General features: G+C 44.5%; 1 protein-coding gene across 1 annotated transcript; it reads left to right on the plus strand.

Moving 5' to 3' along the window:
• The first annotated feature begins 211 nt into the window (after positions 1–211).
• Positions 212–17,181, plus strand: RNF114 (ring finger protein 114). The gene is made up of 6 exons (XM_072801403.1): positions 212–411; positions 5,006–5,156; positions 7,355–7,461; positions 7,824–7,938; positions 13,774–13,881; positions 15,311–17,181. Exons 1-6 carry the CDS (start codon positions 272–274, stop codon positions 15,374–15,376), a joined length of 687 nt encoding a protein of 228 aa, XP_072657504.1. The 5' UTR covers positions 212–271; the 3' UTR covers positions 15,377–17,181.
• Positions 17,182–21,196: the final 4,015 nt, after the last annotated feature.

Raw genomic sequence — 21,196 nt, forward strand, 5'->3', positions numbered from 1 at the left:
CGCGGCCTCGCGCCCCCCTCCCTCCCTCCCGTCCGTCGGGGGTGGTGAGGGGGAGGGGCAGGGGGCGTGGCCCGCCCACAAGCCCCTCCCCAGCCGCGCGTCCTTTCCATCAGCCCCGCCCCGAGCGTCCCTCGCCGCGCAAGGTCCCGCCTTAGCCCCGCCCCGGCGGGCGCAAGCCCCGCCCCGAGCGCGCGCCAGCCCGCGGCCTCGGCCCCACCCCCTCGGGCTCCTCCTTCTCGGCCGCCGTTGCGCCGCTCGGCGCGGCAGCAAGATGGCGGCGCAACAGCAGGAACGTGAGGGTTGTGCGCAACGGGCTGGGCCCGCAGCGGAGTCCGACCCGCTGGGCCGCTTCACGTGTCCCGTGTGCTTAGAAGTGTACGAGAAGCCCGTGCAAGTGCCCTGCGGTCACGTGTAAGCGGCGAGCCAGGGCCTGGTCGGAGGTGGGGGGTGGGGTGGGGGAGACCTGAATGGGGAGGGGCGCGGCCCGGGCGGGGAGGGTCTCGGAGCGGAAGCGCGAAAGCGCGAGGACCGGGCCAGAGGGGCCTCTTCCTGGGGCCCAACGGGGCTCCTGAAGGCGCGTGGAAGTCGGCGGGGCGCTTCTCGGTCCTGCTCGCTTCCAAGTAGCGCGTCGTCTGGTGAGCGCCTCCTGTGAGGGGGCCTGTGAGACTCCTCACCCGCGATAGTGGAAGTCGCACCCTGTCGGGGATCAGGTGGGGCGCCTGGCTCGCTCCTTCAGGTAGAGCATGTGACTCGGTTCTGGAGGTCGTCATTTCGGGCCCCGCTTTGGGCGTGGAGTTCACTCGAAAAATATAAAATCGGCCCTCGGAGAGCCACCGTTATCCTTGAAAGCCTGAGCGTTGCTTCCGAAGTACATGGTACGTATATGGCGCCAGGTGTCCAGTTCTGCCAAGTAATTCGAATGTGCACTGAAGTTGGAAAAACGCCGAAAACTAGACTAAAAGAACAAAAGGGAAGTCTTGATGGTAGAATCTCACCAGGCTGCCATCAACGGAAAGGGGTTGGGAGTCACAGATAGCGATTGTTAGCATTCCTGCTTGTGTCCGAGGTTTGCTGCGTTTTGTTTGAAATTAAGCCTCCCTGGCCCGCATGCCGCTAATACGCTGGTCACAACGGCTGAAGGGGATGTGTGTGAAAATTGCCAATACAGACCCTCGGCTGGGGTAGGTGCTCGAGGTTGTTGGGATTTTTTTTTTTTTTTAAAGCTTTTATTTATTCACGAGAGACACAGGCAGAGGGAGAAGCAGGCTCCATGCAGGGAGCCCGACGTGGGACTCCATCCCTGGTCTCCAGGATCACGCCCTGGGCCGAAGGCAAGGCGCTCAACCGCTGCGCCACTCAGGCGCCCCCTTGGGATTTGAATCTAAGCCTTGCTCCATCAGACACGCCAACACCTCAGTTGAGAGGACTGTAGAAAATGTGGTCACTTCTTGCCACTGGGGGGTTGGCATTTCCTCAGTGGTCTCCTGCAGTGCTTATTATCTTCAGCATCACCTTGGCATTGGTTTTAGGACACCTTTACTGGAGAGTAGACAAGATAGGCACCTGCTGGGCCTCACAGGTATTCTTACTCCTACAGCAGTACTGCAGGGAAAGAGGGTTGGCAGCCATATGGCAGGTGAGGGAACTGAGGCTCACATAGGTCAGGCTCACTATTGTCTAACTCTTCCCACATGAACTGCAGGTGTCTCCTTGCCAGCCCAGAGAATAATTTGGCACCTGGCAAGGGCTCCCCAGCCACAGAGTGCTTTTTGCTTCTTCAAGTACTCTTAAGCTTTTTCTAGTTTTGGGCTGTTCCCACTTGGAGTTCAGGTAGCCTGGAACTCTTCCTGCTCACCTGCATCTCCCCTGCCAGCTACCCCAAATCCTTTCCAGACTTTAAGTCCCAGTTTAACTTAACCTCCCTTATCACTATCCCTACTCGAATTACTTCCCTGCTTCACTCCTGGGGTTTCCTTCTTCCTTGCATAAAGCCAGACTTAGGGATCATGAGGGGCAGTGATCCTATCTGTGTTGCCCCTCTCTGTATCCCCATTGCCCAGCAGTGTCTGAGCATCCATCTTCCAATCTTATATTCAACTGACTAAAGTATTTGTGTGCTTACCATGTGCCAGTGTCTTGGCACAGTAAGAAACAAGATGATTCTGCCCTCAAAGTGTACAAGCCAGTGAAGTGATACTTAGACTAACAAATGTTCAGACTACTGGGAAAATTCAGTGTGGAATGGAGGGTCATAGGGATCAAACTGGTTTGTGGGGGAGAGATCAGGTAATGGATGAATGAACTAAGAAATTGGTGGTGGAAACAAATTTCATGAGCATTAAAGTGAAGGCTAGACAGTGTTTTTATTGAGTCCTTTTTTCTTGGGATCAGCCCCTCACTGCTTTTACCTGATTTTGTGTTAATTCACTGGATTTCATTCACAATAGTTATAAAGAGGCTTGACTCAGCACAGTTTACCAACTGAAGAGCAGCAAAAGTTGAAGTTTCCTTGAGCCACGTGAACCTTCCCTAGGTCAGAGGTCAAGGGGCAGTACTGGGTTTCAAAACTTGGTTCCTTTCTGCACTCACCACACTAGTTTCACGTGTTCATCAATTTTGATGCTGATTGAAGACAGAAGAATACAGCTCTGTGAAGGGAGCACAAATCTCCCTTAGCTCCAGCCAAGTGCTTTTTGCTCAGGCTAGTTAGTGGCAGATTTTTGCTAACTTTTATGCTTAGAAACCAGCATCGTAACTTTGGCTGGCTGGGGTGTTGAGTTTTTATAAAACTTTATTTTAAGCCCTGAATGACTGTGTCCCTCCAGTTTAGCAGAATATAGCTGGAGAGGGGTAGGTGTTGGGAGCCCAAGAGAAGGAACTCTTTACACAGCACTGTAGCAGAAAGGATGGAGCACCTAAAAGGCTCAATTGTATTAAGGCCTATGAAATAGGAAAGGGAAACTGAAAGCCAGCCCAAGATACAGGCACTTTTTAAAACCAGGCTTGCATGTTGGGGATGACTGGAGCACAAAGTGACTCGTGAACATTTGGTCAATGAATTGTCCTGGTGTGTGCTTGAAGCTGCTTTTTTCTACCAGCTGGGATTGGTTTCTCTGGACCCTCTGCTCTCTTGGGTTCTTCTTGTGATCTGCCTTTGAGAATAGTTAAGTCAAATGATGGCCACAAGCCTGTCTACCTGTCCAGCCTAATCACTTAACATCTTCCAGTGGTCTTCATATCATGGTCCCAAAGGCCTCCTTTCTGCTTTTTGGAAATCCCTTTGTACTTGGTATATCCTCTCTTTGTGGAACTTTTTGTGTCCAAGTTCGTGTGACTGTCTCCTCGGAGTTTTAGGTCTTAGCTCAAATATTGCCTCCTTAAAGAAGCTCAGTATGATCCACCTTGGCTGATCTCTTTGCCTTGTTTTATTTCCTTCCTATACTTTTTTAAAAAATATTTTATTTTATTTATTCATGACAGAGAGAGGGAGGCGGAGACACATGGAGAGGGAGAAGCAAGCTCCACGCAGGGAGCCCGACAGGGAGCCCGACGACGTGGGACTCGATCCCTGGTCTCCAGGATCACACCCCAGGCTGAAGGTGGCGCCAAACCGCTGGGCCATCAGGGCTGCCCTATTTCCTTCCTATACTTAAATCACTATCAGAAACTAACTTTTTTTTTTTCCCCTCCACTTTGGAATACAAGCATTAAGAAGACAGGGATTTTGTTTCTTTCTCCACTTTGCTCTCAGTGGTAAATCATTAGGGCCCCTCAATTTCTCCCAGCCTGTTTTATTTTGTGTGGCAGTGTTAACATCTAGCTTTATCACAAAGAGGAAGAAAATACTTAGATATGGTAAAAATTTGTCAGATGGCATAGGTTACCTTTGATTATACATCCTGAGTTCTTCCTGGCAAGTTTTGTTATCTTGCCTTAAATCCCAGGTCAGGTATGTAGCCAGGCTGTTTCCATCCCTTTATTGTCCTTTCTTTCTGTATACCTTATCTCAGCATCACTCCCTGCATAGGTTTCAGGATAGAAACTTGGCCTTTTTTGACTTTCCTTCTCCAAATTTAGTAAGTTCCCAAGTATTACTGACTCCATTCTGAATCATTTCCTGAGTTAATTCTCTGTTGCCTCAGGCCCTTAGAATTCCTTGCCTTTAAAAAAAAAAAAAAAAAAAGAATTCCTTGCCTTAGCCAATCTGTTTGGTTTCTACTTCAAGGCTCCTGTCTTTTCTCACCTAAAAATATTTTTTGAAAACCAACAACTCTCTTGTCCATGATAACCTCAGCTATTTTTCTAAAACTTGGATTTGGCCTTGTTGATATCTTTAAACATCTGGGTTCCTACCATTCATGAGGAAAGATGTTAGACTTTTATTTCCTTAGGTGCGTCATGAATTTTTAAGTCTAAGTGCCTGGAATGCTTTTACCTTCCTCTGCCAGCTGAGCTCTTTTAAGGCTGTTTTGTGAATGCTGCTTCTGAAGTCCTACCAGCACTGTCCTTCTTGGGTCACAACTAGGTGGTCTTATCTCTGTCTTCTCATAGTGTTTTACATTCACCTCTGATGATATAGCACCTCCTATTTGTGGTGCATTTCATATGTGTTTAACACTGTACTGAGGGGCTGCTAAACATACTCCATTCCAGTAATCCCAGAGGTGGCTACTACTGTCTCCATTTCACAGAGGAGAAACTGAGATTCAGGAAACCCCACCAAGATCCCTCAGTGGCAGGTGCTAAGGTTTGAAGACTGTGCCACAAAACCTTTTCACTGTGTATCATGATAGTTTGTGTTTGTTTCTGTTGTTGGACCTGTGTGTTCTTTGCAGGACACTCCCCCATCCCCTTCCTGGCACGGGAAGACTCAGTATTTGAATCAGGAACAGGGAGCAATATGTTTATAATCCATTATTCATTGATGTCTTTTTAAAAGTTTATCCATTTTTGTTGTCTTGTCTCCACAATGCATGACGCAGGTTCTCTGTATGTCTTGTTCTAGCTTTTGCTCTGCATGCCTGCAGGAATGTCTGAAGCCGAAGAAGCCTGTCTGTGGGGTGTGTCGCAGCGCTCTGGCACCTGGCGTCCGAGCCGCGGAGCTCGAGCGGCAGATTGAGAGCACAGAGACTTCTTGCCATGGCTGCCGTAAAAATGTATGTGGAAGTAAAATGGAAGAGTCAGTGTCTTTCTGCAATGAGAGGGGGTAAAACGCAGAGCTGTTGCCACGTTGTTCCTGAAGTTAGAGCATGACTAGGTGACTTACAGCACGTGTGCATGCTAGTTATCTGTGGCAATGGCTGTGCCGGTTCATCTTAGTGACCTTATTGGTTTTGCTTTGTTCTTTTAACAGTTGGTTTAGTGTATTATATATTGTAGCTTTGAAAACCATAGAAGTCCATTATCCTAGTTTTTTCCCTATAAAAGAGCCACTTTTCCAAAGCAGTATGTGTAATTTCCATTAGAATGTAATGACAGAATGCTATTTCTTAATTTTTTTAAGTGTAAAATAAGATAAACATCTCGAAGTTACCTGCTGCAAAAACAAAAACAAAAAAAAAAAAAAGGAAGTCACCTGCTGCAGTGAGCTAGAGGGGAAATTTTACAATCTTTATCATTATAGATATAAAAAATATTTGAATTTTTTAGTACTTGACAGGGAGGAATCATGACATAAAGATTAGGATGAAATTATGTGATTGTAAAAACAATACCTAACATTCGAAATGCACCCGTGCTTTTTTGTATAATCATGCTAGAATCAAGTGTATTTCAACATCTATTATAATTATAAAGGAGAAAAACTACAATCTCGTTTTCCAAGCTATACACACACACAGTCTTACAGGTTTCAAAATTATGATTCTGTTCATTTCAGACCGTAAAGCATATGAAATACTGTAGGCTTGTTTCCCACTCCAGAGATTACCTGTTTAAAAGTGATTGGGTTTAGAAGGCTGCAAAATATTTTCTGCCCTTTGACAAACACAGATGTAGGAATTTTACAAAATAGGAGCATACTCTAGTTCTAGAGCTTTTTCTCACTTTTGAAAAATTTTTTTCACTTAATGACTTACTAGACAACCTGTCCGTTTCATTACTAACATATTAGTATGGATGGCCATAGAATGGATATACTTTACCTTCTTTCTTTCAGAGTGATTTAGCACTAGGGCTGCAGAGTGACTATCATTCTGAATAGGGCTGTTTCCTATCCCTTTTAATTGGGAGCTCTTTGGTTGGCAGCTTGAAGTCAAGTTCTTTAGCTAGAGGTAAGACAGAAGGGAGCATTATGGTAAGCTGGAGCTCAAATAATGAAGCTTTCTTTTTTTTTCTTGTGGTTTCCTTTCATTTTGAAACTCAGGATATTGAAATGAAATTACCCGTTACTTTATCCTTGTACTACATGCATGATGGATTTTTTTGTTTTATTCTGTATACTTTTGATTTTTCTCCATTTTTAAAGATTAGTTATTATATTGTATTATATTTCCAGGTGTACTACTATACCTCCAAAAATGTCTTATCTTCCCTTTACCTCTTCTCTTTCTTCATTCCTTATACTTTTCCTTTGCTTTTAGAACACCTGCGATGAAGCACTCTCCTCTAGGTTTTCTTTCTCTTTCCATCTTGCAAGGACTAGATTTTATAGGGGAAATGGAATTCAGATTTCAGTTTTTTTTTAAGATCATTTATCACAATGTGGCATTCTGTAACTTTAATTAGAATTACTGGTGTTTATCTCTTTTATTTAAATGATTACTTTTTTTTTTTTTTTTTTTACTGCTGTACATAATGAAATGTGTTCTTGGCTTACTATGAGGAGCTAGTTTATTTTTAAAAATTTTTTTTAAAGATTTTATTTATTCATTCATGAGAGAAAGAGAGAGAGAGAGAGGCAGAGACACAGGCAGAGGGAGAAGCAGGCTCCATGCAGGGAGCCCAACCTGGGACTCCATCCTGGGTCTCCAGGATCACACCCTGGGCTGAAGGCGGTGCTAAACCGCTAAGCCACCCGGACTGCCTAGAGGAGCAAGTTAGAATGCTGTGTGGAAAACTTTTAAACCTTCACTGCATTTGGAGTATGTGAGCAGAGAGCATACCTTGAATAAAAGCAAACCTCTAGGAGAGTTATTTTAGAGTGGAAGCAGATGTCCTGGGTTGGTTAAATAAGATTATCAGCCTTGGTATTAACAAAAAGCCTGCAACAAACTTGCTTTCAGCCCTGTCAGCATAGCCAGGAGTCTGGTGAGATTGTTTGCCAGAGTGGTTCAGGTCTGGTTTTCATTTTGACCTTGCTTTGGGACTGTGTTGGTACTGACTAACTTGTGGGCTCTGATTCTTCCTGTCTAAGTTCTTCCTATCCAAGATCCGGGCCCATGTGGCTACCTGTTCCAAATACCAGAATTACATCATGGAAGGTGTGAAGGCCACCACCAAGGATGCCTCCCTTCAGCCAAGGTAAATGACTCAAACACTCCTTTAGGTGGAGGTCATCTTTGCTATGAAGACAGTGGACACTTTGCATGTTGAAGGGTTTAGTTGTAGGAGTTTGGGGAAGTAGAGGTATAATTGTTATTCTGGCTACAGCTGATGTCAGTTTTTGTGTTAGGGGTGGGGTGGGGTGGGGGGTTGTGTGGAGGACTCTGATGCTCACTTCAAGTATTAGCTCTATTATTTTCAACATTTGATCTCATTCTGAAGTGATTGTCAGAATCCCTGTCATAACACATTGCACTTTGCTCCTTTTTTGGGGGAGTACAGTAGTCGAAATGTGGAAAAGTACTCAGGTTTCTTCTGTTTTCCTGCCTTTCATCTTCCAGGAATGTCCCCAATCGCTACACCTTTCCTTGCCCTTACTGTCCTGAGAAGAACTTTGATCAGGAAGGACTAGTGGAGCACTGCAAGTTATGCCACAGCACGGACACCAAGTCTGTGGTAAGATGACCTGGACTTTGTAAATTTTCTTTTATATACACTGATCTCCTGTGTATCCTTCACCTGGATTCACAGATGATAACATTTTACCATATTTGCTTCATGATACTCTATATGTACATATTTTTTGCAGTGATAAGTTGCAGTGATAAATTGCAGGTACTATGACTTTTTGCTCCTGTATACTTCAGCATGTATCTCCTAAGAGCAAGAACATTTTCTTAAAAAATCATGTAAAAAAAAAATCTTATTTTTTGTGTTTGTCACACTCAGGAAGTGTAACATTGACAGAATCTAATATTTAATACAGAATACGTGTTTAAATTTTAACAATTTTAGGGGGTGCCTGGCTGGCTCAGTCAGTATAGAATGTGACTCCTAATCTTGGACTCCTAATCGTGAGTTTGAGCCCTGCATTGGTCATAGAGATTACTTAAAAAAAAAAAAAAAGGGGGGGGGGCGTGGAATACCTTGAAATTTTAATATTGGAATATCCTTCATTGCAATATCTTCCCCCCAAATCCTGGATCTTTGTGTTATATGTAGTTGTCATGTCTCTATACCTCGGCCTTTCTTTTGTTTTTCTTTTCTTTTTTTTTTTTTTTTTTTAAATTTATGATAGTCACAGAGAGAGAGAATGAGAGAGGCAGAGACACAGGCAGAGGGAGAAGCAGGCTCCATGCACCGGGAGCCTGACGTGGGATTCGATCCTGGGTCTCCAGGATCGTGCCCTGGGCCAAAGGCAGGCGCCAAACCGCTGCGCCACCCAGGGATCCCTCCCTCGGCCTTTCTTCGCCATTCATTACTTTAACATAAAGAGGACAGGCCAGTTGTTTTGTCAGATGTCCTTCAATTTGGGTGTGTCTGATTCTTCATCATTAGAGGTGGAGAAGTTCCATGAGCGATGTGTGCTCCGGGTGCCACATCAGGGGTCATGGGATGTCTGTTGCCCCTGTCATTGGTTATGTTAACTTGGATCCCTTGGTGTCCACAAAGTTTGTCCTCTGCAAAGCTACCATTTCCCTAGTTTGTCTGTAGTTGTGGGGAAAGAGAATGTATGAAATGATTAAGAAAGTGCTTATCAGTCTTCTCAGTTTAAGTATCAAGACTGGCATGTGGTTTTGTTTTAATGTGGTCTATGTCTGCAGTATTACCCTTTCCTCTTTTTTTTTTTTTTTTTTTCCCCAAGTAAGCCCTATGTTCATCATAGGGCTTAAACTGAACAACCCCAAGATCAAGAGTCACACACACCACTGACTAAGCCAGCCAGGCGCCCCCTTCCCTCTTAATGTCATTGACAGGCTAGATCTTGATACAACCTCCTCCATAGTTTTCAGTTTTTCCATTTATTTTAGGCTGCTCTCTTGACTGTATACCTAGATTTATAGGCAAACGTCAGCTCCCTTGGCTTAAAAGGTGGTGCATAGACTTTAGTATTTGCATGAGCTTTTGTTAATTGGATTAGGTCTGGTGGCATTCTTTATTTTTCTTTTGCTGCAAATTTTAAGATACAGGTGGCCTGTTTGAGAATACCCTAGATCTTCTCTTGACTTTATTGAACTCCTTACCAAGCCCACATTCCGGTTAATACAGCCACTTTTTACACTGAGCTCCCTGAGCTCTTACTGTTGTGCTGTGACAGATTTGACAGATAAATTCCCTCTGGTTTGCTTTTCCCAACTCCTCTCACTGGGGAACTTGGCCAGTTTAGCTCATTGTGGGTCATTTTCAGCCAGGCCCTATTGCTGCTAGGCACACACACTCTCTGATGGCTGTTCTGAGCACTGTTTGCATTAAATTCGGAGCATGAACTGTTCTCAACCTTTCCACAGGTAACACTAAATCCTGCTTTTAACTTACTTCGGAATATCAGGTGTGAATTCCTTTCTTCCTCCTTCTGTCTCCATTGCTCTCTGATCTACCTCTGAGGTTACAGACTGGCAGTCTGTGGGATACATCTGACCTGTACACATTTTAACTTCCTTTTTAATCTTTAAAAATCCGAAGATTTCTCAGTCTTGATGCTCTACATTTGAGAAACTGGGAGTTCAGGCAAGAGCCAGCTGGCCTAGAGTAGTTGCTGCCCACCTAGATGGGATGGGTTTATACTCATTCTCCTTTGCTCTTGTGTCTTACTAATCTGGTCACTGTGAGCACTTGAATTTGCAGCCCTTCTTCCTTGTCCTTATCATTCCATTTTGTACTCAGGAGAAGGATGCTTTCCAAGTCTGACTCTTACGTGTGTCCTCAGACCCATAGAGAGGACTGAACTTAGGGCCTAGCACAAAGTAAGACTTCCCTGCTCCTGTGGCTTGCCCTATCCTGTGTCTTCACTCCTCTCACCTCAGCTTTGCCCTCTACCGATGCCTCGCCCTTGTTTTCCTTAGATATGCCCATCTTCCCTGGCTCCTTAGTGGGAGGAATATTCAATCTGTGCTCTCTAGTGTTTAGTTGATCTTTTCCATCAAGCTTGTCATTTTCCAGCTGCTGCTGCTGTCTCTTCAAACCCTTTATTCCCTCCAGATTCAGCTTCCACCCCTGATGACATCATGTTCTCCATGGTCCCAGCTGGCTTCTTGAGTCCTTGCTTTCTGAACCATTGCAATTTTTTTTTTTTTTTTTAGATTTTATTTATTTATTCATGAGAGACACAGGGGGAGAAAGAGGCAGAGACATAGAGGGAGAAGCAGGCTCCATGCAGGGAGCCTGATAGCGGGACTCGATCCCAGGTACTCCGGGATCACACCCTGAGCCTAAGGCAGGCACCCAACCACTGAGCCACCCAAGCATCCCTGTAATTTTCTTTCTTTCTTTCTTTTTTTTTTTTTTTATTTATTCAGAGAGAGAGAGAGGCAGAGACACAGGCAGAGGGAGAAGCGGGCTCCATGCAGGAAGCCCGACTCGGGACTCGATCCTGGGTCTCCAGGATCAGACCCTAGGCTGCAGGCGGCGCTAAACCGCTGTGCCACCGGGGGTGCCCCCTGCAATTCTCTTAAGCCTTTTATTTATTAATTAGCGAGCAAGCACTAGCAGGGGGAGGGGCAGAGGCAGAGGGAGAAGCAAGACTCCTTGCGGATCAGGGAGCCAATGTAGGGCTGGATCCAGGACCCTGGGATCATGACTCAAGCCAAAGGCAGATACTTTTGACTGAGCCACCCAGGCGCCCCACTTCTGTACAATTTTTTAAATATATCTTCTTCATATGTAGTCAGTTCATGGTGTAAAAAGTGCCTCTCTGGCCTGCCAGCCTTTCCTGAGATCACTCAGAAAGAATTGATTATTCTCACTCAAAAGTAGCCTCACCGTTTGATACTAATCTTCATCTAACATTTATATCTTTGTTACAGAAACGACTTTTGAAATTTCTGTAGGCAGATGCTAACCTGAAGTGGTCATTGAACCTGTTACTTTTCTGTGGTTCCAGAAACTTCATAGTACATGTTCTTTGGCTTCAGTAGGCAAGATAAGAGTTATGTTCCGTAAAAAACAGAAACAAAAACAAAAAATACCCATAGCCAAGGTTTTAGCCATTTCTTCAAGATGTTTTAGTTGTGGTTCTTAATAACTGATTACTCAGAGGCACCTAGGTGGCTCAGCAGTTGAGCATCTGCCTTCGGCTCAGGGTGTGATCCCGAGGTCCAGGGATTAAGTCCCACATCAGGCTCCCTGTGAGGAGCCTGCTTCTCCCTCTGCCTGTGTCTCTGTCTCTCTTTCTCTGTGTCTCATAAATAAATACTTTAAAAATAAAATATAAATTAAATATAAAAAATTAAATATAAAAATAAAAATCTTTAACAACAAAAACTGATTACTCATTGAAAGAGCAAGTGCAGAAAGGTACAAACACCACCCACCTGCCCTCACTATGCATTTTCCATTTTAAATTTCGCCAGATAAGCTTAACTATGTTAGTAATTATGAAAACGATAATGGATGTTAATGAAGTAAAGTGATAGAGACTGAAATTCATTTCCTATCACCATCCTGCCCTGCACTTCTTAGACGGGAGTGAAGGAAGAAATTTTTGTGCCATCCAAGTTAAGTGGATTGGTCACATTATAGAGCTATTTAGCAGCAGAGCTGGTACTGGAACCAGTGTCCTAGCTCCTAAACCAATTTTCTCTCCAAAACATCAGAAATGGTTCTCTTTTATGCTCATTGGCAGGTCAGTAGTGCTCAGCTGTGTGTGGAAAAATGGAAACTCGTGTAATTCAAAGACATCTGTAGTTTCCAGATGTTCTTGGGAGATTCCTGTATTTTCCCCTTTTTTAAAATTTTTTTTATTTTTTTTTTATTTTTATTTTCCCCTTTTTATGCAAATAACAGCACATTCTACACACTGAATCAGTGTTTTTAACATCTACCCCCACATCTGTACATGTAGATCTGCTTTTTTAATGAGCGTCACAGTTTTCTGTTACCTGTCTGTGCTGCAGTTTAATTGGTCCCTTATTAATGAACACTGAGGTCAGTTTTAGACTGTATCAGGAAATTTGAGTGAGGATTGGGTATTAAATGCTTCTAAAGAATTGTTGACAGGTGGGATTATGGTATGGGATACATAAAGGAAAGTTCCTGTTTTGAGGACTAGTGAAACAGTTACAGGTGAGATAGTGTGTCTTACTTTAAAATGTCTGATTTTTTTCCGGAAATAAGTATGCCAAACTAAAATCTAGGTGTTGGGGATGAAGGATGGATCATCAACGTGCTATCTGCTTTTCTGTAGGTTTGAAATTAATTTGCATGGTAAGTTTTAAAATGCAGCCATAAATTTTTAACACATCTTTGCTTGTGTTTTTTAATAAAGTACAGTCTTAGATGTGTGTTAATTTGGTTAAAGGCTAAGTGCACTCATAAATTTGATAGTGCTAGAGTATTCTGCGGTTTCTGGTATTGCAACCCAATTTTCTCTTTTCTTTCCTCTTTTGGCTTCCTGAAATTCCTCTGGTTGTTCTGTGTCTGTTGAAGCCTCTCTTCCATCAGCTGTTGGCCCTCTGTTCTGTTCCCTTTCCATCTATATATTCCGTAACCGTTAATGTTTCAGCCCTTCCCATTGGAAGCCACTTCTCCGTCTCTGGACCTGACCCACATTCCAGCACCAGCCCAGCTCCTTCCACCAAGGAGTCTTACACCATTTCAGATTGACCTCTTGCCACTCACTTTTGTCATCCTATCTTACTTGTAAATGGGTGGGGTTCTATCTCCACGCCACCACTTAGGCCTGCTGCTTCCCCTGGCCCAGCTCTTCTTTCCACCTCTGAATTTTGCATTCTAGCCAGACCGATCGCCTGGCTGTTGGCCTCTATTGCTGCCGCCTGGCTTCTCTGTGCAACTGCCTGCCTGCTAAAGCACCCTTTCATGTTCTTTTTGTCATTCCAAATACCTCCCAATCGTCAGAGCCCAGATCAACTTATGTGAGGGGTTTTCAGCCTTAGCCCTCTCATCTGAGCGTTGACTTTATAAAAGTAGCACAGGAGGCTGTGTTTTACTTCTTCAGGATATGGTTCATTTGTCATTTCCTTGATTTTCTTTGTGTTTTTGGATTATTTTGTGTGCTGGGTTTAGGCCCTTATTGGGCTGATACACGTCCTGGTCACAGTAGGGTATCAGAAAAGGGTGGTATCATAGCCAAAGCTTTTTTGCATTCTCAGTGTCATTGACCTGAGTAGGAGGCTGACACTATTTTCTAGGATACTAATGTGCATTTGAAGGAATGGCCAGGCCACGGGTGTGTTAGGAAGACTGCCCTGGAAGAAAGGAGGCCAGATACAGGCCACAGAGGGCTAATGTCAGCTCAAATGTCAGGTGTCTAAGACTGTGCTTCTTTGTTGAAAGGTTTGCCCAATATGTGCCTCGATGCCCTGGGGAGACCCCAACTACCGCAGCGCCAACTTCATAGAGCACATCCAGCGCCGGCACCAATTTTCTTATGATACTTTTGTGGTGAGTCTGGAGCCTGGGCCCTGATCCTTCCCCTGGGGGTACAGCACAAGGACCTCCCTTCTCTTGCCTAGAGAACTATGGGTCTCATTGTTGAGTTTGTCACTGATATGATGGGCTCCCAGGAACAGCAGCTGTGTGGTCTATACTCGGGAGCCCAGTGAGTGGCCAGAGCCTTTGTTGTGTGGTATTTATGAAAGCAAACTGGCCAGTCATTTGCAATGAAACATAGTGAAAGCTTGCTCCCTGGGTTTTTTCCCGAAAATTCTTCCCACTTTCTTTTGGTATGTGTAGTTTTTACCTATTACAGAACCTGGCTTAGGATCCTGAAGCTCAGATGCCCATGGGGACCTGGCAAGTAATGGCAGTGGTCATGAGGATTTGAAAGCTAGGCAGTATCCGATATATGCTATGTTGCCATCAGCTCCAGCTGATCGTTACTATATGGAGATACAAGCACAGTAGTGCCAGTCTCCTCCACCTAGCTCAACCCCAAGAAACTGGAAAGGTAGAATTTCATAGGAAGTATCACATTTCTTAAAGTACTTCAAGTCCAACAAGACACCTCCACTCACCAGAAGTGTTCATCTGGTTTGTAGCCTCTCCCTAGAGCTGAGCAGGGTTTTTTTTTTTTTTTTTTTTTTTAAAGACATTTATTTATTTATTCATGAGAGACACAGAGAGGCAGAGACACAGACAGAAGGAGAAGCAGGCTCCATACAGGGAGCCCGATGTGGGACTTGATCCCGGGACTCCAGGATCATGCTCTGGGCCGAAGGCAGGCACCAAACCATTGAGCCACCCAGGGATCCCCAGAGCTGAGCGGTTTTGTTGTCTTGGCATAGTAGTAATAGATTAATTTGGCCAATTACTCAAAGTAAACCATTTGTTTGTTTATAAATATATGTCATGAGGATTTCAGAGTAGTATTCAGTCTTAATGGCTGTATTTCAGGACCTGAGAAGGAAAGCTTGAGTCTTTCCTAAGTTGTCATAAGAATATTTATTCTTAGTCTAAGAGAGTGTCTGAGATTTAGACTTCAAAATAGCTGTCCTTTTTGTTAATGCTGTGAAGAGGCATAAGATTCCCAGGTTCTACCAAGTGGATAACTTGGCCTCATTGAATTAAAAAGGCAAGTTTCACTCCAGTGTACTCCCATTCGAGCACTTGGTCTGTGCCTTGCTCCATGCAGGTGCCCTCTGGTCCTCAAGGTCTGTGCCTGAGGGAGCCATCAGTATGTTCATGGTCAGGATGAGACAGCAAGGGCACAGAGAGGTCAAGCAGTTTGCCCACAGTTACGTGGCTGGCCTTGCAGACTGGAGCTGGGATCAGTCCTGGGCTGTCCTCTACAGAGCCCATCCCACTTCTCCTGCTGAATGTGAGTCTGCCCTGTACCCGGTGCTGAGGCCTAGTGTCTGTGTTTCGCCCATAGGATTACGATGTTGATGAAGAGGACATGATGAATCAGGTGTTGCAGCGCTCCATCATCGATCAGTGAACAGTCTCTGCTGTCCGTCTCATGTTCCAGACCTTCCATTGTGTGTTAGGCGTGAAACATGTGACTCATATACCTTAAATGTACAACAGACCTGGAAGTGAGCTGTGGTGTTAGGATAGGCTCACTTCTAACAGGGAAAGAGGTCTCTAAGTCAGAGCCGTCCTTTCCTTGGGGTCTTCCCTACCGTTAATTTTGTTACATGTCTGGTCTTGCTCCTCAGCTACTTCCTGGAGCTGCATCTTCCTCTCCTGGAGGAGACGCCAGCTTCTCTACCTGTCCCTGTTTCACACTTGTTCCTCTCATTTAGTGTTCATCTCTCAGGTCCTCTGAGCCAGCCAGGACCTTTTCTAGGTCATGAATAGCACAAATGAGACCAGCATCTCCTCTCCTTGTCCCTGAGGTGTGTGACCTCTGGCAGTAGCGTGTCTGATCACTGATGGAGCTCCTTCTGTGTGGTGTAAGTTCTTGTTAGTCGGTCCTTAGCAGCAGCTGCCAAAAACGAGTTTACCTCCTGGGAAACATTTCAAAAGGCCTGTTGGGGTGAATGTTCTGGGTTTAGCATGATCTGATGCTGGAAGTTTTGATTAGTGATATTTTCCTGCCACTCCTGCACACCCGTAGAATTAACTGGTTCAATCTTAAATGCCTGCATGGTGCCTTTTTAGGATAAGGTGTAACCATATATTTTTAGTGAGAATAAGTGTTTTCTAGGTTAGGAAAGTTAAACTCCATTTATCCATAAGTGGGGAGGAGGGTCAGTCAGCTAAGAGCAGTGTGAGGGCCATAGTTTTTTGGTTTTGATTTTTAAACTAATGCAGTATTTTCAAATGACTGGGTCACGTTTACCTTTCTCTTTCGGAGCCTGCTTACGTTCTTGTCCTTTCAGCATGAGGAGTCCTCAAATGAATAAGAAGGAGGGGGTTTAGGGGCTCCGGTGGATACTGTAGTTTGTGTTTTTTTTTTTTTAATTTGGTAACTTAGATTAAACTGACTATTGCTTTTCTATCACAAATGGTTTCCTTATGAAACTGGTTTCCACATGAAAACTTGCTCTCTAAAGCAGAGGTTATAGGAAATCTAGTATCACAGCCTGCTCTTTTTGACAAGACAACACTGTTCAGAAGGCAAATACGTCTCTTGTGGGCACTTGTTGTTGGAAACTGTCTACTGGAAGCTTGCTTTGATAATAGCTCAAAAAACTTGAAGTTCACCATGTTTTGCAAATACTAATAAATACAAGGCTAAGACCTGTCAGTCTAATCTGTAGGAGCAGAACCTCTGATTGACCAAAAGGCATGTGGATTTAGGTTCATTTTTTTTGTGTGTCAGACCTCTCTATACTGACCATGGCAAGTTTTTCTGGTCAGTGGCTGAGGTTGCAAGTGGCAGAGAGCTTTGGGCCTGTGTGTACTGCTGTCGTGGGCCTCTCCCTCTGCCAGTAGGGGCTGCAGATGCCTAGTAACCAGCAAAGACGGGGCCCTTTGGGGGCAAAAGAATTTTTTCTAATGTGATGTTGCTTGGGAGGGCCCAAATGTTAAGGTCCGTGTCTTCACTGTAATTTCTGGAAAAAGTTAACTCAGACCTCCCTGAATGGAGAGGTCTAAGTTTGGAGGGAAATTTGACAAAGCCTTCATTTGAGGGAACGGGTGAGTGTGTGTCCATTTCTCTGGTGGTACCAAGAAACTGAATTCCTTGTATTAAGTGCACTTCATGTATTTCTAATAAGAAGACTTTCCAGAAAGTGAAATTTGTTATGTTCTGGCTTTTAAATGGTGAAATATAAATAAATTTCATAATTTATCTGATTTGCAAGCTGTAATGCCTGTTTTCATTAACCACTTTTTGCTAAAATCTGGGCCTGTGAGACTCCAGAAGATTGTTGCTCTTTATAAGGAGAAGTTCTTGTCTGTCATGAGTCCCATCTGGCTCTGATCTCAGTTCTGACACTTCACCAGCTGGGCCTCACCAAGCTTGTCCTCTCTGGAAAATGAACACAAACCTCCCTTCTCACAGCTGGGAGCTCCGGTGAGGTGAGAAACAACCAGGCTCCATAATGTAAGGCTTTATTTAGACACATGGTTTCAGCTCCATTCTGAAGATTGAGCAGCAGCCCTGAGATGTAGTAAAGGGTTTTGTGCATTAAGATTCGAGGTCATGGAATGCTTTAGTTCTGCACTGTGCCAGTGGCTGTGGGACATCTGGCAAATACTTTCCCTTTCTCAGCCTGTTCCCTACAGTAAAATGGAAATCATTTTCTGGCTTCTAATTTCTTTATAAAGGGGGAAGTATTTACTATATATTAAATAGCTACCATTTATTAATACTTTACTTATCGGTTTATAATTATATAGTTGATTAATGTGTGCCTAGCACAGTGCTGGCACATAAAAGGTGCTTATTAAATAGCATATATGCCTGAATATAGAAGGAGGTCGTTTCATTTTTTCAATAAGGAAATTATAAAATTTTTTTTTTAAGATTTTATTTATTCATGAGAGACAGAGAGAGAGGCAGAGACACAGGCAGAGGGAGAAGCAGGCTCCATGCAGAGAGCCTGATGTGGGACTCGATCCTGGAACTCCAGGATCACACCCTGGGCTGAAGGGAGGCGCTCAACCGCTGAGCCACCCAGGTGTCCCAAATTATAAAAGGTTTTTGACCAAATTGAACATAGGAACTTTTTTTTTTTTTTTAAGATTTTGTTTGTTTATTCATTAGAGACACAGGCAGAGATACAGGCACAGAGAGAAGCAGGCTCCTCACAGGGAGCCCAGTGTGAACTCGATTCCCGAACCCAGGATTACACCCTGAGCTGAAGGCAGACACTCAACTGCTGAGCCACCCAGGCATCCCGCACATAGGAACTTTTACCATTGCAAATGAACTCAAATGTCTACTTACTATTTTTATTTTTTTTTTAATTTTTATTTTTTGAAAGAGTATGGGCACAGCAGCAGGGAGAGGCAGAGGGAGAGGTAGATACAGACTCCCATCTGAGCAGGGAGCCCAATTTGGGGCTCAATCCAGAACCCTGAGATCATTACCTGAGCTGAAGGCAGATGCTTAACCGAGCCACCCAGGTACCCCAAATGTCTACATGTTTATTAGACATGTAGTTACATGTATTTGAACCAAATTTAGAATTATTACTTTTATTTAGCTGTACATTTCCAGGAATAGCTGCCTCTTAAGGATTTTGGGATTCAAGAAGCAGTGTATACAACCCTGGTGTGGTGCCTGCTAAATTATGGGTACTTGCTGTGGTACTCAGCTACTAGACTTATCTCCTGGGTGTACCCATTCCAATCCCAATCCCATAGGAACCTTAAATTTACTATGGCCCAAACTGAGCTCAGCATCTCTAGTTTCCTCCCTCCACACATCTCCCTCTTTACCATTCCCTTTTGCTATGGACAGTACCAGTAAGTACTCAAGCCAGGGATCCGTGAGTCTTCTTAGCCCACCTTCATACATCCACCTTTGGCTAACTACCAGTTAAGTCCTGGACTCTGGTTATATGTGAGAAAGTCACAGTCTGTGCCTCCCCGTCCTCCGGGTCTAACATCACACACAGTGGCTATTATTTGAAATCCCTTGTCATCCAAAACAGGTCAGGAAAGTGACATTTGAGACCTGAGTGACCAGGTAGGGGAAGAGCATTCTGAGAGGGAACCAGTGCAGAGGCCCTAAGGTGGGAGCTCATGTGTTACTCTGGGCCATTGCATTGAGGGAGCTGTCGTGAGGCAACGGGGCTGCGGAGGGCAGATCTGGGGCTTTTCTGTAGGTGAGATGGAAGCATTGGGTGTAGTGAGTGGCAAGACCTGGCCCAGGTTTAAGGAGGAATCTTGTGGCAGCATGTGGAGAAAGGACCATAGTGGGAGGGGTGTGGAGAGTGGAAGCAGAGACCAGGGAGGCTGGTGGCTGCCTGACTCGGCCAGGTGTTTTCTAAAAGGGAAGTGTGAAAGCAGGTGAGTGGGTCAGGAACCACACCAGGGTTTAGGGCCTCGACGATTTGGTCAGCACAGCTGTCTTTCTGATTTGGAGAGAGAACTCCGTGAGCAGCAGTTGTAAGGGAATCGGATATTTTGGGAACGGGTGCTTTGGAATTAGGCTCAGACTTCAATGTTCCATCATCACATAGAGAAAGTGCCAGCTCTCAAGAAACTCCAGGATGTCCCTGGAATGCTGTTAAATAACTAAAAATTACTCTGATGACATTTATTACCTTGGTGCCAAAGATGGGTATAGATCAATTCCTTAAAATGTATGACTAGACAAAATATTTCTACGTTTGATTCAGGTATATAAGTAAGGAAGAATCAGTAGGCATCTGAGTGTTTCTTTTGCAGTGATGAAAGCTCTCACGTTCAATTTTTTTTTCTTTTTAAGATTTATTTATTTATTCATGAGAGAGAGAGGGAGAGAGGCAGAGACACAGGCAGGGGGAAAAGCAGGCTCCATGCAGGGAGCCCGATGCAGGACTTGATCCCAAGACTCCAGGATCACTCTCTGGGCCAAAGGCAAGCACTCAACCGCTAAGCCACCCAGCCATCCCTCTCACATTCAATTTGGCCAAAAAATTTTTTTTAATTTCCTTATTGGAGAAGGATCATTTCCTTATACTCAGACATAGATGGTATAACTGACTAGGTGTTCATGGTAAGGAAGGGATTAATAAATGGTAGTCATTTAGTAAATAGTAAATATTCCTATTTTATAAAGGAACTAGAAGGGGATCCCTGGGTGGCTCAGCAGTTTGGCGCCTGCCTTTGGTCCAGGGCGCGATCCTGGAGTCCCAGGATCAAGTCCTGCGTCAGGCTCCTGCCATGAGCCTGCTTCTCCCTCTGCGCCTCTTTCTCTGCCTATCATAAATAAATAAATAAATAAATAGATAGATAGATAGATAGATAGATAGATAGATAGATAGATAAATAAATAAAATCTTTAAAAAATAAAAAAAATAAAGGAACTAGAAGCCAGAAGTCCGTGGGCCTGCAGTGTCATCTAGACCTTCTCTCCTTTCTCCACCTGGGCCTTCTCCCTCATTCTCCTGCGACATGAGTGTCCCCTACTACTGGCTCTCCTCCCAAGCCATTTGAACATGATTGGATTTCCTCTACCATCTCACTACTGGCCCATCTCTCTCCCATATTCATACTCAGACATCTTGAACCTGTTGTCCTCACCCACTGTTTCAATTTCTCTTATTTCCCGGTTGTACCCTTGAACCACTCCCACGTACACTTTGTACTCTGCCCCTCACCAGAGACGAGACAAGACATGTCACTCATTCCAGCAGATGTGTTAGTCCTCCACTTCCATCTTCAAACTATTTAGTACTCCTGACTCCTCCCTCCTTTCAGAAATAGTTACTTCTGCTGATTTTTCTCTTGTGACACCATCTGGTTTCTCTTCCTGTTTCTTTGCCGGGTTCCTTTTCCTTTTCCTTGGCAGCTGCTGTCTCCTGATTCCCTCCTTTGGCTGTTGGAATTCTTCGGGCTCAGCCCTAGACTCCATCTCATCTCACACCCTGTCCCCAGGCAGACTCCTCCCCAAATCCTCACTCTTCCCTTGGCTTTCACTACAGTCCACGTACTTCTGGGCACAGATCCATAGTCCCAGAGCAGACCGCGCTCTGGTGCTCCAGGCCCACAGAGCCAGCTTCTACTTAGAGCTAGCCAACGTGTGACTGGAGGGCATCTTCAGTTCTGCATGGCCCAAACTAGCTCATCCTCTGCCCTCTTACTACCACACCCTGTGCTAGATCCTTCTTCCCCCACCACCTTGGGGGAGGTGGTGCCACCATCCCTCCAGTTGCTC

The sequence above is a fragment of the Canis lupus genome, chromosome 26 (genome assembly GCF_048164855.1).
Source record: "Canis lupus baileyi chromosome 26, mCanLup2.hap1, whole genome shotgun sequence".
Taxonomy (NCBI): domain Eukaryota; kingdom Metazoa; phylum Chordata; class Mammalia; order Carnivora; family Canidae; genus Canis; species Canis lupus.

What these genes read in the sequence shown, in the direction of transcription:
- RNF114 (XM_072801403.1), top strand. Translation starts at nt 272, where the DNA reads ATGGCGGCGCAACAGCAGGAACGTGAGGGTTGTGCGCAACGGGCTGGG. An exon ending in CAAGTGCCCTGCGGTCACGT is followed by an intron (nt 412 to 5,005) that starts GTAAGCGGCGAG and finishes GTCTTGTTCTAG; the next exon opens with CTTTTGCTCTGCATGCCTGC. An exon ending in TTTCTTATGATACTTTTGTG is followed by an intron (nt 13,882 to 15,310) that starts GTGAGTCTGGAG and finishes TTTCGCCCATAG; the next exon opens with GATTACGATGTTGATGAAGA.